The sequence below is a fragment of the Erinaceus europaeus genome, chromosome X, assembly GCF_950295315.1.
Source record: "Erinaceus europaeus chromosome X, mEriEur2.1, whole genome shotgun sequence".
Classification (NCBI taxonomy): domain Eukaryota; kingdom Metazoa; phylum Chordata; class Mammalia; order Eulipotyphla; family Erinaceidae; genus Erinaceus; species Erinaceus europaeus.
Genome location: NC_080185.1, coordinates 120,549,814 through 120,565,990, shown reverse-complemented (window position 1 = coordinate 120,565,990; position 16,177 = coordinate 120,549,814). Strand labels below are relative to the sequence as shown.

Sequence of the window (16,177 nt, the reverse complement as noted above, 5' to 3'; positions counted from 1 at the left end):
GGTCATCTCCATCAGGAACAACAAAATGCACCCCTATGTGGGCCTCCATAGGACCTTGCCCTCAATGTGGATCAACAATGGTAGGGACTGCCCCATTCTCAGAAGGGAGGCTGGACCAAAATCCTCTACCACTCGAGGAAGATGGGTCTGGCAATGGGTACAGCCTGGACTGTTCCTAGCTCTGACCACAGAATGTGAGCTCAGAGCTACAGGGATGCAGAGGGTACACAGGTTTCTGTACTGAATACTGGCCCCAGATCAAATTGATAGGGTTTACAGTTAATGGTATTTATATACTTGTCAGGCAGCCCCGCTGCTCTGCTCTATTTACATAATCATTGTTTTGCCTGAGACTCGCCCTGCCTGCAGGGTATTGGTTAATCCCACTGGTTAGAACCTTCGCAACAGCTGCTATGGAAGCTTGCTACCTTGGCGCTCTTTTCTTTTCTCCACCCCCTCTCCTAGCCATTTCCTTTTCCCACTTGCCACTTCCGGTTAAAGATGTATATGAAGGCGTTGTCTCTGATCTATAAAGGCATTGCACTGCGTTCCTGCTCTGCCACGAGTTCCTTGTCTCTCTCTCTGGCGAAGCTAGCCCAGCATTTTGGCGCCCGGCGTTGGGACGAGGAACTCGTGGCGGCGTGGTAATACAATTCTTTATTGAAGTGGACGCCCCAGAGTCAGGTGTGAACACAGCAGGTTTAGGCCACGTGGAGCTAGAAAAATGGCCACCTCCCACGATGCACGCCAGCCCTTCTCCTGGTCTTCTCCAGGTCGAGACGTGGAAGAGAAAGAAGGAGAGAAAGGGAAGAATAAAGAGCGGAAACAGAAGTGACTTTTATAGGAGAATTCCCGAAGTGGCAAGTCAGGACAGAATGGGCTAGGGAAGAGGGTGGAGAAAAGAAAAAGGCATTCTGGGAAGGGAGAAAGCTGGCGGGATTAGCAATACTCTGAGGGGATAACGTGGTGGGGATATGTAAATAAAACTTGCATGGAAATATAGTGGTTTGTGGGCCCTGCCAATGTTCAGCCACATCTGCACAATATCCCAACATCCTTTTCCCATATTTGGGAGCTACCCTCTTCTCTGATCCAGCTTTCTAGTCCTGTTTCTACCCCTGACACCATCTCCCCAAATAATACCTTTGGCCCACCTGCATGTTGGCTGTTGGACTCAGGCAAAAATTAGTAAAGTCCCGGGCCCCTTGGAATATACTGCTGCTTCTGCAGCTCCAGGTGAGGAGATCACTGTCCCCTAACTTGTCTTAGATGCCCGGTTCATGTGCCCACGCTTTCAAGGGTGTCCCAGAGCAGCATCAAACAGTTCTGTGAGCGACCCCAACACAAGTGCAATCCCTTTGTATCACGTTTGGTCTAGTGAAGAGCTTCTGTGAGTACAGCGATTTGTGTTCAGAAATGAAGTGTCTCCCCTGTGTTGGACCAGGGAAAGGGAGACAGCAGCTGAAAAATGGGAGCAGGTCCCCCACATCAACACAAGCTGACAGTAGTGAGAGCAGTGGAGCATTCGGCCTCAATGGTAAAGGCAGGAGAAGCAGAGCACTACATGGGCTGCCCGCCTCACCCAGAAAGCTAACCTAGAGGGGTGAGGGACGGGGGTGGGGAAGGAGGACACATTCTGCTGCAACAGCTGGGAGGTTCAGAACAGCACGTTACTTCATGGTCGCTTCAGACCAATTGGATTTTAAAAAAAAAGTGATTAGGAGTCTACATGGTCTGTTTCTTGTGCACTTTATATTTTCGTGTGTATTATTTAGATTTAGCTGCCTACTTGTGTCACAGGAGAAGAAGAAAGAGAGTAAACCAAGCAGGTCTCAAGCCTTATCTTTGTGTAGCTGGAGCCAACAAAAGATGGGAGCTCACTGGGAAAATTTTTCTGAATAGAAATGAAACTATTCACCAGACACTTAATAACCTTGTAAACCAACATTGCATCAATTCAAAAAGAAAGAAAGAAAGGAAGAAATGTAGCCAAAATGAAGGGTACACTTACTGGTCAATTCAATGATTTCCATTCTCTCCCCTTCAACATCGTGACCTACAAAATGCAGGTCATGCTTCTCAAATTGGTTGATCATATTAGGGTTCACCTGGAAACACAAGAAATCAAGTGTTTTCAGGCAGCTGACAAACATGGACATAACAGCTTCTGAAAGAAGCAGTGGGATTCCATCTCAGTGATGATCTAACAATGACTTTTTTTTTTTTTTTTTTGCTTCCAGGGTTCTCGGTGCCTGCACTACAAATCCACTGCTCCTGGTGGCCATTTTTCCCACTTTGTTGCCCTTGTTATTACCCTTGTTGTCATTATTGTTGTCCTTGCTGTACTTGCTGCTAGATAAGACAGAGAGAAACTGAGAGAGGAGGGGAGACAGGGGGAGAGAAAGAGACAGATACCTGCAGACCTGCTTCACTGCCCATGAAGCGACCCTCCTGCAGGTGGGGAGCCAGGGTTAGAACTGGGATCCTTCCGCCAGTCCTTACACTTTGTGCCATGTGCGCTTAACCCGCTGTGCTACCGCCCGGCTCCCTAACAGTAACTTTCTATACTCAACCTCTGGAGCCTGGGAAAATGTCTAATCACAGTCTTGAATTTAGAATGCCTGTCTTTTGCTTTTGTTAAATGTTACTGAGGGGTTAATGGCTTTCAGTCTAGTCTTAAACACATGGGCACAGCCTCTCATCTCCATGGATTCATGTCTAGAAGACACACCAGGATCCCAGGATCCCTTCATCCTGCCCCTTTCCCTGGTTCCCCAGAGTCCTTTGCTTTGGTGCAATATGCCACACCCAGTTCAAGTTTCACCTGATGCCCTCCCCCTCGCTGTTCTTTATTCTTCTATCAGTCACCCCAGAGTAACGTTAAAAGAGTAGGACTGCCACACTAGATAGTCTGACTTAAAATTAGCTATTTACAACCATGCCCATGTTTATTCCTGCCCTGGAGTTATGTGTAATTATCTCTTCAAACTACAGATCTGTTTGTGTGAGGAGTGAAGTACTCTTAATTCCTTCCCTTATGACTAATCCTAATCCTGGTGTCTTTTGTTTGTTTACATAAAATTATATAAATGCACTTAAGAGGAGCCCAGAGCAATTTTTTTTTACTAAAATGTTGGCTGCTACAGTTGGGGCGGGGACTCAGCCATGGAGGACGCTCAGCGTAACGTATGCTGGGGGGACATTCTGGTTTACTCCCTCTCTGGTCACACGCACACACGTGTGCACGCACACACGTGTGCACGCACACACACACACACACACACTTTTGGTTATATATAACTTGAACCCCAGCACTTCCCCTTCCTCCAACTTTGGGCCTCACAGAAAGCAGCTCCCCACCTAAAATCCCGGGGGTTCTACTTGCCCTCCTCAGCCATTACTCCATCCACGTGTCTTGCCATTATCCCAGTTCTCGTAATATGTGGTTACTTTTTCTTGTCTACACAGCCTTATTGTTTAAAAGCCTTGTGTACACACCATACAGCTCCTCCATTTAAAGGCTATCGTGCTGCGGGGGGGGGGGGTATTACAATGAAATGCCACTTCAATAAAAATAAACAAGCCCTTTAAAAAGAAAAAGACTTTGCCTTTCTAAGGGCAGAGTCCCTGGCCCCCACCACATCCTCTAGGAGGTATGGCACAGCCCCACCAACAGTACAAGCGCACCTCTTGTCACTGTCAGACCACCTCAAGCTGCGCATGTCTACACCGCCGTAACTCAGTTTGAGAGCCATACCTCATAGCGATGACGGTGTCTTTCTTCTATAAAAGGAACGTCACCATAGAGTTTTCCTGTAAAAACATGACAGTGCCATTGGTACAGGACTGATGGGCGCAAAAACCACTTGACGTACGTGGGAGGAAGTCTCTGATGTTTCCCGACCACTCAGAAACCGAAAAGCCAACTAGGGAGCCAGTGAAATAGCTGACTTGGCTAGTGCGCTGCTCTGTCATGTGTGTGGCCCAGGGTCAAGCCTGGCCCCACCACGTGGAAGGCAGCTTCAGTACTGTGGTCTCTTTCAACTCCCTCTCTGTCTCTAACTAAAAAGAATAAAAGCAACTAGACTCCAGACAGTGATGTAGAGACTCTTATAATACAGAACAGTGAGAGCTCCTTGGAAACCTGGAATGAATTCTCAAACCAGCCATCACCCCTGCAAAAGGGGAGGGAGCCCATGATGAAACCGGTCTGCCCCGGCCCCCAGCAGATGCGTCCTTCTACACAGCTGAAATATATAAAATGAGCTATGAGGGCCAGGAGGGCATAGCTCCCCCTTAAGAGTCCCCAGCACCATGTGGGAATCCCCAGCACCCTGGTGTCTCTCCCTCTCTCTCTTTCTCTCAACATGTATCTGTGAAGGTCAGTGCTGAGTGGTAAGGCCACGCACGTGCCAGGCCCTGATGACATCTGCAATAGAAAAGAAAAGAAATTTAATGAAATGAAATGAAATGAAATGCATGATCTGGTAGCCAGGCAGTGGGCACAACAAAGCTTCCAAATGGGGTCCCTGTTACAAAAAGAAAAGGAAGTCAAAGGACTGGCCCAGAGGCCCCGCACCACCCAGGCTGCCCTACCGCTACACCAAGGTCCCTCTATTTCCACACGGCAGTAACCACACCAGCAAACACCCCCCCTTAAACTATGCCCACCGAGGATCAGGAAGGAGGCCCAGCAATATACACCCCGACATGTGACGCCCTGGGTTTGAGCCCCAGCCCCACACGAGAGCACAAGGGATAAGAGACAAGTGGAATTCCATGATGGTAGAGCACTGCTTGAGAGTCTCTCTTCTCCTTCTTCCCCTTTTATATATTTTAAATATAAAATTTAAAAATTCAAGCTGGAGAGGTGACTTAGAGGTGACAGAGTATGTGTGCAAGGTCCTGAGTTCAAGCCCTGTCCCCATATTGAAAAGATGTCTATCCCGAGCCTCTGAAATCTGACTCTCAAGAATTTACCCCAGGACATATCACAATGCAGACGACTGTGGGGATCGGGTGATGGTGCACATGTGCGAGGATCCAGGTTCAAGTCCCCAGTCCCCACCTGCACAGGGGAAGCCTCACAAGCAGTGGCACAGCGCCTCTGCTCTCTCACCTTCCCTCCCTCCTTCCCTGCCTCCCTTCTCTCACCTCTACCAAAAAAAAAAAAAAAACACAGAAAAAGGACATAAAATGGGACACTGAGGACAATGAGTTGGCTGTGCAGACACCAAGCCCCAGTGATCACCCTGGTGGGAAAAAGAATGTTGGGTAGCGGGCACAGCGTGGGCTAAACTAGGAACCAGCAAAGTTCGCGCTGTGTGTCTCACACATGCGCATGTGCACAAAACAAACTCAGTGACTTCCTCACAGTGACTTCATCTGGCTAAGATTCTCTTGTGAACACACATGCAGGTGGGCCTCAGCTGCCCAGAGGGAAAACTGACCCCACTAGCTCCCAATTACCACTTTGTGAAAAACAAAAAACCAAATAGAAAACCAGGAAGGGGGGCCTTCAGGGCAAGTCCCTTTTTGGATGTCAGTATCTCATGCCCGCCGTCTCTATAATACAGAGCATTTCTTTTAAGTGGCTAAACTCCCTCCTGTCCCTAATTTTGTCATCATCTACCTTTAATCTCAATTTTCTACTATAAAAATGCAATTTTGAGTTTAAAAAAAAAATGCCGTTCTTACTGTGGGGAGATGGTTCAGTGGCTAGAGACACACTAGCACGTGAGTGGCCCTGGGTTTATCCCCAACACCACAAATACCAGGACTCTGTTTTGTTTTGTTTGTTTTTTCAAAATAATTCTTTAAAAATGCTAATTCTGAGGCCTGGGGAGATAGTCTAATGGTTATGTGCAAAGCTTCCATGGCCGAGGTTTCGCAAAGTCTCAGGTTCAATCCCCAGCACCACTATAAGCCAGATGTGAGTAGTGCTCGGGTTTAAAAAGGGGGGGAGGACACTAATGAAGTGCGTGGGGCCAGGTGGCGGCGCTTCCGGTGCAGCACGTTACCACGGCACGGACCCAGGCTCAAGCCCTAGAGCCCCACTTGCAGTGGGGAAGCTTCACAAGCGGTCACAGAGTGCTGTAGGTGTCTTCTCCCTCGCGCCTTCCACTCCTCTCTGCTCCTGTCTGTCTTTATAGATTAGGAGAGAATGCTACTACTGGATGGCAAGACAGCTCGCTTCTTTAGTGCCCTTGCTTTGCCATGAGCATGATCCAGGCTTGAGGCCAGACTTCACTGTACTAAAGGAAGCTCCTGTGCTGGGATGGCGTGTCCTTCTCTCTTCCCCCCTCCCCCTCCCTCTCTCCCCCCTCTCCCCCTCTCCCTTCCCCTCCCCCTGCCCCTACCCCTCTCCCTCTCCTCTTCTCTCCGTCTTTCTATCTGAAAAAGTCAGCCCGGAGCAGTGAAGCCTCGGTAATGATCAAAAAAATAAAATAGACTTGGAGACCTAATGCCAGCCTTGAAGCAGGTCAATACAATAGGCCCTTCCTGTCACCAGTAACAGCCACCCGTGTCTGCTGCTTCCACGCAAGCTACAGCTCTCCAGGCCTGCACGCACAGCTCATCTGAACCTCCAAAGGCTGCCACAGGCAGGAGCCACTCTGACGTCCCTTTTCCATATGCAGAAACAGACACCATGAAGCGAAATATCTACCGTCTGTGGTAACAAGCTAGGGTCAGAGGGGCCGCTGGAGGGACAGTGTGACTTCCGGGATTGGGCTGCCAGCCTCTCCACTAACTTCCAAGGGTGGCGTGCTCACCAGTGCTCAGACCAGTGTGGGGACACGACTGTCACCTGTTCTGCTGAAAGGAGTGGCCCAGTCCTCAAAGCATCCCCATACCGACAAATACACTTTACTGCACGGTATCCAGAGGAGGCCAGGCGACACCCTCTACCAGGGCCCCTCATGTCCTATCTGCATTTCAGCGTGTGGCCAATTACTGTGCTGTGGACTTTCAGTGTCCCTAAACCCCTGGTGGCCTCTCTCAAACTGCTCTGCAAATCACCTCATTAACCCCACCAGAGCTATCAGTGTAGTACCTGTGTGGGTTTTTTTTTTGTTTTTTTTCCCCCCTTAAATTTCTTAGCAATCTAATCACACCAGGAACTAGAAGCTGTTTTTCCCTATCAGTGCCTTGATAAGAGATAAGAAAGCAAAAGCTACTTTTTTTTCCTCACCCAGGAGAAAGTGTGAGAGTGAGAGAATGTGTGCCAACTCCTCCAGATTCCTGTCAGCACCGTCTAGTTTGAGAGGGAGCCCCTGAACCTGCGCTGGGCCCTCAGCTCTGGAACCCCTCCATCCTGGCTGGGCTCTAGCCAGACCTTCCCTAGTCCTCCTTAGTGGCAGGGAACACAGAAGAGAGACCCAGCAGGAAGCCAGTCTCCTGCTAAAGCACCCCTCCTCCACCTCCTGTGCCCAGGACCAAACCCCACTCCTTGCTGCTGCCACCCGGGACTCTTAGGCTGGTCCGATGCCAGCCTGTGTCATCTGCCCGTCCCCAGGAGGGTCATCATCTCACGATTCTGTGTGGTCTGTCCCAAGGCTGAGGGTTGTGTCTATACAACACTGATGGGAAAGCGATCACCTGGTCTATACTGCACAGCAGGGCTCCAGGTTCCTCCCACACATGGAGTTGTGTTCTCCAAAGTGGGGACTGCCCTGAATTCTGTGCACCCCAGATGCCTACAAGCTGCTCTTGTGGCACTAAGCATGGTGGGTGCTGGCTAGACTGCCTGAAAACTGCCTCTTCCTGGTAGGTGGCGCTTCAGTTTAGGGAGTGTTTTTTTAAGGGACGGGGGCACATCTGACAAAAATCTGACAACCCCAAATAGTCACTGACTAGAGGTCACCTTTGCCATAGGCTGTCCCCTGGACCCTGGGCAGTGGAGAAGGCACGATGTAAGTCTATATAACTTGCTTTCACCCACATCCCTTTTGGTGGATCTTTCTAACTGACCTACCCTTTCTCCTTCACAAAGTCCTCTGTGTTAACTTAGCCATGTAAAGATGGCGTCTGACCATGTGACCGATTCCTGTGTCTCTCCCATGTGCTCAGGACGTGCACATGTTATTAATACATGTCTTTTGGCTTTTTCTGTTCTGACTCTGCCTTATGTTGGTCTGTCTGTTTAGCCTTGAAGAACCCAGAAGGGGACAAAGATTTCTCCCCTACCCTTCCACCGCCCCAGTTCGGAAGCCACGGTGGACATGGGCAAAGGCCTGCTTCCCCAATTCCTGGACAGCTTGGCAACATGTCTAGGACCCTGCCACAAAACTTACATCAGGGATGTACCCTTATGTATCCTACTATTAAACAAGTGGTCAGCCATTCCTGGGCGGGCTCTGACCCTGGCCTCAAGTGTTTTGTACTTGACTCTGTTCCCATCCCTCAAACTCAGCTGAGATGAGCAAAAGTATACAGCTGGGGGGGGGGGGGTCCTCGGACTCTCTAATAACAGCTCCTCGCTGTTCTCTCTGCTTCCTCTCTCACCTGAGCCCGATAGCTTCAGCTCCAGTCACCCTTCATTCTATTGATAGATTTCTCACTCTTCAAAGCACTTAACTGCTCACTGCCATGTCTCCACACATTTCCAGAGTCATCTAATGAGTCCATCAATCAATCTATGATATCACTACAAGGAGACAAACCCAGCCATCAACCTTCCTAGATAAATGGCGCTTTGCTTAATTGAGGTGTAATTGATGGGCAATAAAATCTACAGACCCGAGGGTTGAGCGCTTGGCAAGTTTCCCCACCGCAAAATGTAGGTTTTAAGAGCTAAGTTGTGAGGGGGGGACTAGGCAATGGTACACCCAGTAGAGAGGACATGCTACCATGTGCAGTGCCCTGGGTTCAAGCCCCCCAGTCCCGAAGTGAAGCAGAACTGCATCTCTCTCTCTTCTTCTCGGTCTCCCCCTTTCCTCTCGATCTCTCTCTCTCTCCCTGTGTATCCTACTCAATCTCTGTGTGTGTGTGTGTATCCTATCAAGTAAAAAAATAAAAAAGACCCCACCTGAGGGGAGTCGCTTCACAGGTGGTGAGGCAGGTCTGCAGGTGTCTCTCCTTCTCTCCCCATCTTCCCCTCCTCTCTCCATTTCTCTCTGTTCTATCCAACAACAACGACATCAATAACAACAACAATAACTACAACAATAAAACAAGGACAACAAAAGGGAATCAATAAATATAAAAATTTTTAAAAGAAAGAGTTCAGCTGTGAAGAGTCGTGGTAGCTCGGGGCTGTGAAGGCAGGGTTGCATCCGGGGAGTATCAAGAGTCATGCGAGGAGAGCGCCACCAGGCCACTGGTCTACCCTGAGCCCTCCAGTGCCATTTCCCTCTGGGCCCTTGGCTCCCTCGGCTGAAAGCTGCAGAGGCTGGAGCAGGGACTCCCGGAAGCCCACCTGGCCTTATCCTGCCACTCAGCGGGATGCTGAGGTGAAAGGCAGGTGACAGGGAGAAGCCCTTGACCAGTGCAAGCGCTGCTGGAGTCAGGCACTGGCCGGCGGCTTTTGCTTAGATCCAGCTCCTGCAAGCACGGAAAGCCCGCCGCAAAACAGCATTCCCCTGTCTGGGTTTCTGTTTTGCTCTCGATCTCAAGAGTTTTGTTTCAAAAATCAAGAGGAGACTATTTGGTGATGCAGAAAGAATGGCCTAAAATTCAACAACGCAGAGCTCACGATGCAGGTTTTTGGGGGCACAGCCACGCTTACTCATGGGCACATGTGCCTGTGGCTGCTTCCACAACCCCCCAAGGCAGAGCTGAGCACAGGTAACAAAGATGACACGGTCCCAAAGCTGAAAATATTTACTTATATCGGGCCTTCCACAGAAAACATTTACTGGCCCCTAGTTTCAAACATTTGACAGTTCGAGCCCCCGGCTCCCCACCTACAGGGAAGTTGCTTCACAGGCGGTGAAGCAGGTCTGCAGGTGTCTGTCTTTCTCTCCCCATCTTCCCTTCCTCTCTCCATTTCTCTCTGTCCTATCCAACAGTGACAACAACAATAATAACTACAACAACAAGGGCAACAAAAGGGAATAAATAAATATTTTTTAAAAAACATCTGAGTAACAGACTTCCAGGCAGTTTAAGTGCTGGCAAATCCACAAGACTTGAGCGACGTGCACAGATTCAAATCAACATGATGGGCGGAGGAGCCAGTTTAATGGTCTGCAAAAGACTCTCACTCACGCCTGAGGCTCTGAGGTCCCAGGTTCAATCCCCAACACAGTCAGAGTCAAGTGAAATTCAATAAAATGGTTTAGTCAATGTTTCCTTTTTATAAATAAATTTATTTTTAAAAAAAGAAACAATAAATGTCTATGCAAATAAAAATAAATGAATGAATGAAGGGGCCAGGTGGTGGCGCACCTGGTTAAGTACACACATTATAGTGCAAAAGGACCCAGGTTCAAGAACCCGGTCCCCACCTGCAGGGGGAAAGTTTCAGGAGTGGTAAAGCAGGGCTGCAGGTGTCAATCTGTCTCTCTCCCTCTCCCCTCTCAATTTATCTCTGCCTCTATACAATAATAAATAAATTAATACGAATATTGACGGCTGGGGTGAAATGTCTGTAATGGAACAATGAAAAGACATGCAGAAGAAAGTGCAATCACAAAAGACCCTTTTGGTTCTCGCAAACAGAGCTGAAAGAAACCTAAGAACACTACAAGAGGCCGAGAACACCAGAGCACCACGGTGCCATCAAAGTCACTATGAACCGCTTCACCTCTTTCTCAGTACAATTCAAATAGCTGTGAACTGGTTCACCTCCTGTTTCAAATAAACCGGCATAATTATCAGTCATAAAAGTGGTCATACCCTTTGATCTAATAGTCTGACTCCTGGAAATGATTAAGGAAACGATTAAAAGAACAAAAACACTGTGTCAGGATGTCCATATCAGCCACTTTTTTCCTAAAAAAAATGCCAGAAACAATATGAAGTGTCTCACAATAGGAAAACAGATCAGTAAAATGTCATTAATAAGTCTTTAAGCTCTTTTTAAAAATAATGTTCCCAAATTAATGGTGGTGGGAAACATATTCAAAACTGGACAACTCTGTCAATAGATTAAATACTACTGACTTCTTCACTTTCAACAGATTGTTGGACGGTGTGTAAGTGATCTCTCAATAAAGCTACTTAGAATTGTGTCCCAGAAGGTGGCAGGCGAAAGGTTAAGTAAGCAGCACACTTTGGGACTGTGTTTAAGATCCCTGAAAAACATTAACATCATTCCTATATCTTCTGTAAAGAAAACCAAAGCTTAAAAGTCTTATTTCCATCAGGACAAATAAAATAATTTGAATACACAGCTCTTAGTTTTTGAAAAGCTGGAATGATTACCACTGGGTCTTTCATAGCAGATACGATTCTAAAACATTAAGTCTCTCACTAACATTTTTTTTTAACATTAAGGCAATTACTATAATAAAGTCTCAAAGTATTTGAAAGACAAAGAAATGCTGTTCACATCCACAGAGAGAAGCTATTCTTAGAAGAAAAAAAAGTTACCTAAGTGTGTGTGTGGGAGAGGGGGGAGGAGAGGGGGGGAGGGAGGGAGAGAGAGAGAGAGAGAGAGAGAGAGAGAGAGAGAGAGAGGGAGAGGGAGAGAGAGAGAGAGTCACTGGAGAACAAGGGCAGAGAGAGAGTCACTGGAGAACAATGGCTTCTTAGCCAGAGGCTGCAGGGAAACATGCGCAGTCTGAAACTTTTCTTTTTCAAATCTGAGTCTGGCTAAGATGCTTCATGCCCCTCAGAAGCTGTTAGGCATCTTTAAAGGAGAAGTGCCTAGTTCTGGTTTTAGACTTTAAGCTTAAGAAGGGATTTTGCCCAAATGTTCTTTGTAACTTCCGTGAGGCTGGGCCCCTGTGGCCCCCTGCTTCCCCTCCTCTGCATTAGGGCCCTATTTGTTTATTTATTTGTCTATAGCACAAAAGGCCATTTCCACAGCATTCCTTCTGCTGGCTCTGAAGCCCCAGACCCAGGCCAGCCTCTGCTCCGCTCGCTCTCATCTCTGCCGTGGCTCACTCAGTGCAACTGGCACAGAACAAGATCTTGCCCAAGATACAGCGAGTCAGCTGACTTCCTGGCTCTGGGCTTTTCACGCTGCTGATCTCATGCACTATGTTAATGTATGGGAAGAAGTTAAAAAAAATGAGAACCACCTTCTTGGGAGGAGGAAAAGCAGCTGGTACCAGGAGGCAGGCCGTGCCTGCAGGGCCCCCCACCCCACCCCCACCCCACGCTGGAGCTACTGGAACAGAGAACACACTCCTGAGAGACAGAGGTGCCCTCTCCTACCCCTCCTCGTGGAGTTTGCAAATCAGCCTCTGAAACCACAGATGTAAAGCGGCTCAGCAGGGAGCTGTTTCCAGTGGTGTGACCGGTGAACTCAAGAGCACAGACTGAATCAGGGCGCTTTCATAGCTGTCAGTTCAAGGTCAGCTCCCCGGTGGTTAGCGAATTCACCAAGCAGCCCTTGCCCCGGATGTCGCGGAGCTCACATGGCCAGGGACATTGGCCTGTGGGCTACCAAGTTGTGCTGGGAGAGAAATGGGGGCTCCAGGAAGACCAGGGGGAGTCCGAGGTACTGGAAGGGAAGGGCCATACCACACCACCCCAGGCACCCACCATCTTGAAAGAGAAACCAGCTCAGACACTTACTCAGTATTGAATTTTCAGTTTTGAACACAGTTCTTCTGATTCCCAGTCTCATCGATCCTCCCAAATCACCAGGGGTGTGCTCTGGCATATCAATCACCTTAGAAAACAAAACACGTCCCATTTGGTCAACTTGTGAAGATGCCCCTTTCCAAATTACAAGCTTCATTTATTTTTAAAATTTATTTATCAGGATTCATTATTGTATTTGTTCATGAATATCCTCTTCTTTTCCAGAAATAGGATGAGAGTCAGAGAGAGAGAGATAGATGAGAGAGAGAGAGAGAGAGAGAGAGAGAGAGAGAGAGAAGACACCACAGCACCGCTTCACCACTCATGAAGCTTCCCTTTGCATGCTGTTGCCATGTGGTGGGTGGGGGCTCGAACCCAGGTCCTCATACATGGTAGTGTGCTCTCCACTGGGTGAGCTGGGTGAGCCAGCTCCTGGCCTGTAAGCTTTACTTTGACAAAGAAAAGAAAAGAATGCTCCCTAAACACTGAAGCCGGGTCATTCCTCCCCATCTTCCTGCTCCGATGCTGCCATGCGTTATCTGCTTTTCACGGTAACCTTCCTTCTCTGCTTTTTGCATCATTCATTCACTTAGGTCACTTGAAAGAAAGAAGGTGGGGGGAAGGGAGGGAGGGAGGGAGGGAGGGAGGGATGAAGAAAGGAGCACTCCACAGCAGCAGCTCCCTCATGACCTTCCTCCTGTCCTTACTCAGTGTGAACTTGTCAGCTGCAAGTTCTGGGCTCCCAGGCACCCCCACTCTGGTACTCATCTTGCTCCTATGGCAACAACCCCCTCCCACCGTCTACGCCATTCCCAAAGGATCTCTCAGGAGCAAGCCTGTTTGTTGATCCTCATGGGAAAGATCGGTACATGTCAGTTTGTGTTTCGCTTTACTGCGCACGAACATGATGTGTCGCTGACAGGCTGCCGTGAGTAAACCCTACAGGTCCAGCGAGGCTACCGGAGCCATTTTAGGGACATTCTCGTGCAGGATGCTACTGTCAGAGTACAATGGAAACTGTTAAAGGCGGCGGGGAATGAACAAAGGCATATGGCTTGGCTTCATTCTGGTTTGGCTTCATTGCAGTGATCTGGGCCAAGCCCAAGGGAAGGCTGTACAGTGAGGCTACGTATCTGTAGATAGAATTAGAATTCCTTAAGGGGGCTGGTAGATAGCTCATGTGGTAGGACGCATGCCTAACCATGTATACAGTCTCAGGCTGGAGCCCTGGCATCAGGAGGGAACGTCACAGCACTGGGCGAAGCTCCACAGCCGGTTGAGCAGTGCTGTGATGTTCTCTCCCTCTTTCTCTACCTCTGAAATAAAAGAGGATGAAAAACCAGGCCAGGGGCAGTGCGACCGAACACTGTGGCACAAGGCCCTGTGCCACAGTTTAATAACAACAATACTAATGTATTAGTGACTCAGTGGAACTAATATACAAAGTTTGAAGATGAAAAGGGATTCCTTTAAAAAGGTGATGGGATGCAAAGAAGAACTTTGGTCCATACTCCGGGGGGGGGGGGCATAGGGGAAGATGACCAGAGGGTTCTTGAGCCCAGTTCCAGCGGGACCCAAAACATTTGTCACCAGGAATCTTGGTTTTTATACCACCACTGTAAGGAAAGAGAATCTGGAAAACACCAGGAGTCGTCAGGTACCGGTTCACTTAGCTGAGAGGGAAGAGGAAAAGGAAGGACACTTGGCAGTAATAACAGGTGTAAGTGTGGCTTAGAAAGGAAGTGAAGGCAGGCCCATAAAAAATGGGAGATATATATATATATATATATATATTAGAGACAGATATGAAGTCAATCCGTATCTGTGACCTTGGAAGAACTACTGGAAGTTTCTGCTGGAGGGGTATGGGGACACAGGACTCTGGTGGTAGGAGTGATGTGAAACTATACCCCTATTTTCCTATGATTTTTGTAAATCACTAATAAAAAAATAAATTTTCAAAAACTGGGGTAGGATGTGAGGCAGTGGCACACCGGGTCAAGCGCACATAGTATAAAGTGCAAGGACCCATGCAGGGATCCTGGTTCGAGGGCCCGGCTCCCCACCTGCAGGGAGGGGTGGTGTCACAAGTGGTGCAGCTGTCTCTCTGTCTCTCTATCTTCCCCTCCCCACTCAATTTCTCTCTGTCCTAGCCAATAAAACCGGGGGAAAATGGCCTCCAGGAGCAGTGGGTTCATAGTGCAGGCACCAGGCACCAGCAATAACCCTGGAGGCAAAAAAAATAGAATGAGGACAAGGAGGAGAAGTAGTCGTAGTAATATGGTAGGTTTCTAACCGTGGTAGAGTGCACGGTTTCATGCTTTGCTTTCCTTTGGATGCTGGCAACTCAACTATTCTAGCACATTCTATAGGTCAGAAACCAAAATGTCAGCCTGGGTCTCCCTCTTTCCCTTACTTCCATACCCAATCTGTCCAGTCCCATCAACTTAGTCCCTGCAGACTTCCTACACCCGACCACAGCCCCTCCCAGGCCGACAGCACCCCGCACACAGCAGGCAGAGGAGGCTGGGTATTGCCTCAGCTTGAAATCCTTGCCTGTGAGTGTCAGCGCTGCCCAGCCCTCTGGCGTCTCTGCCCACGACTTTTCCCAGGACCCAGGACCCAGGGCTCTGGCCACCATTACCTTCCTTCTGCTGCTCAACTGCTTCTGGGTTCCTCCTGCCCAGAGACTGAGCACCTGCTCCCCTTCCCTTCCTCCCTCAATGAAACCAGTCCCCACCTTGAGGACTTAGTCCGACTACCTCATGTGAACTGCAATTTCTGGGAGCTGCCATTCTCGGGTGCCAGAGGCTAGCCAGAGTGCTCTGTGGCCTCCGTGTCCCTGCACCTCCCAGACCTGTGTCCCGCCAGGGCCATGTGAGCCGGAGCTCTGAGAACTGGGCCGGCACCCTCAGCCCTCCACAGGGGGCAGCGCAAACAGCAAGCGGAGTGACAAGAGAGTGTTCCCAGGACCCCTGGCTCTGTCAGTTCACTCTGTCTTCATAACCGAGTCACAGAAATTCAGCAACAAAACCTGTTCTCGAACCACTGCTGTTTCCTCATTCTGGTTACCATAATCACACAATCTTTTTCCTTCTCCTCTTTTTTAATGACTTTACCTGTTCCAGTGGAATTACTCAAGCGCCCCTCTCAGAAGGCCTTTCTTTGGGTTTGGTTTCTTCTTCCATGCCCTAAGGAATTGCCACCTATCGCTCTCCAAGCACCCCTGACAAGCCTAATTTCCCAGGGTGAATTTTTTTTCCGAGAACTTGCCTGATCTTATCAGTGCCCCAGGACTTTCTGAGCCATCTGAACCCTGTGCCCCAAGTACTCAGAGTCACTGAGGGAGAGGGGTGGAGGAAAGCCTGATTACCTCCTTGCTGGATGGAGTGCTCAGTTCTGAAGTGCTCGTGGCCTTGGCGTCCCCTTCCTATCTCCGTGGACTGGCTAATTATGGTGAGTTAAGTATTACTAGAGTGAG

General features: G+C 48.8%; 1 protein-coding gene across 1 annotated transcript in view; it reads right to left on the bottom strand.

The window, feature by feature from the left end:
- Nucleotides 1-16,177, bottom strand: part of CTPS2 (CTP synthase 2) — a 77,784-nt gene that overhangs the window by 21,465 nt on the left and 40,142 nt on the right. The window contains exons 7-9 of the mRNA XM_060182689.1: nt 12,688-12,784; nt 3,758-3,813; nt 2,012-2,108 (exon numbers count right to left, since the gene is read on the bottom strand). Coding sequence (XP_060038672.1) covers nt 2,012-2,108; nt 3,758-3,813; nt 12,688-12,784 — 250 coding nt within the window. The remainder of the gene's footprint in view (nt 1-2,011; nt 2,109-3,757; nt 3,814-12,687; nt 12,785-16,177) is intronic.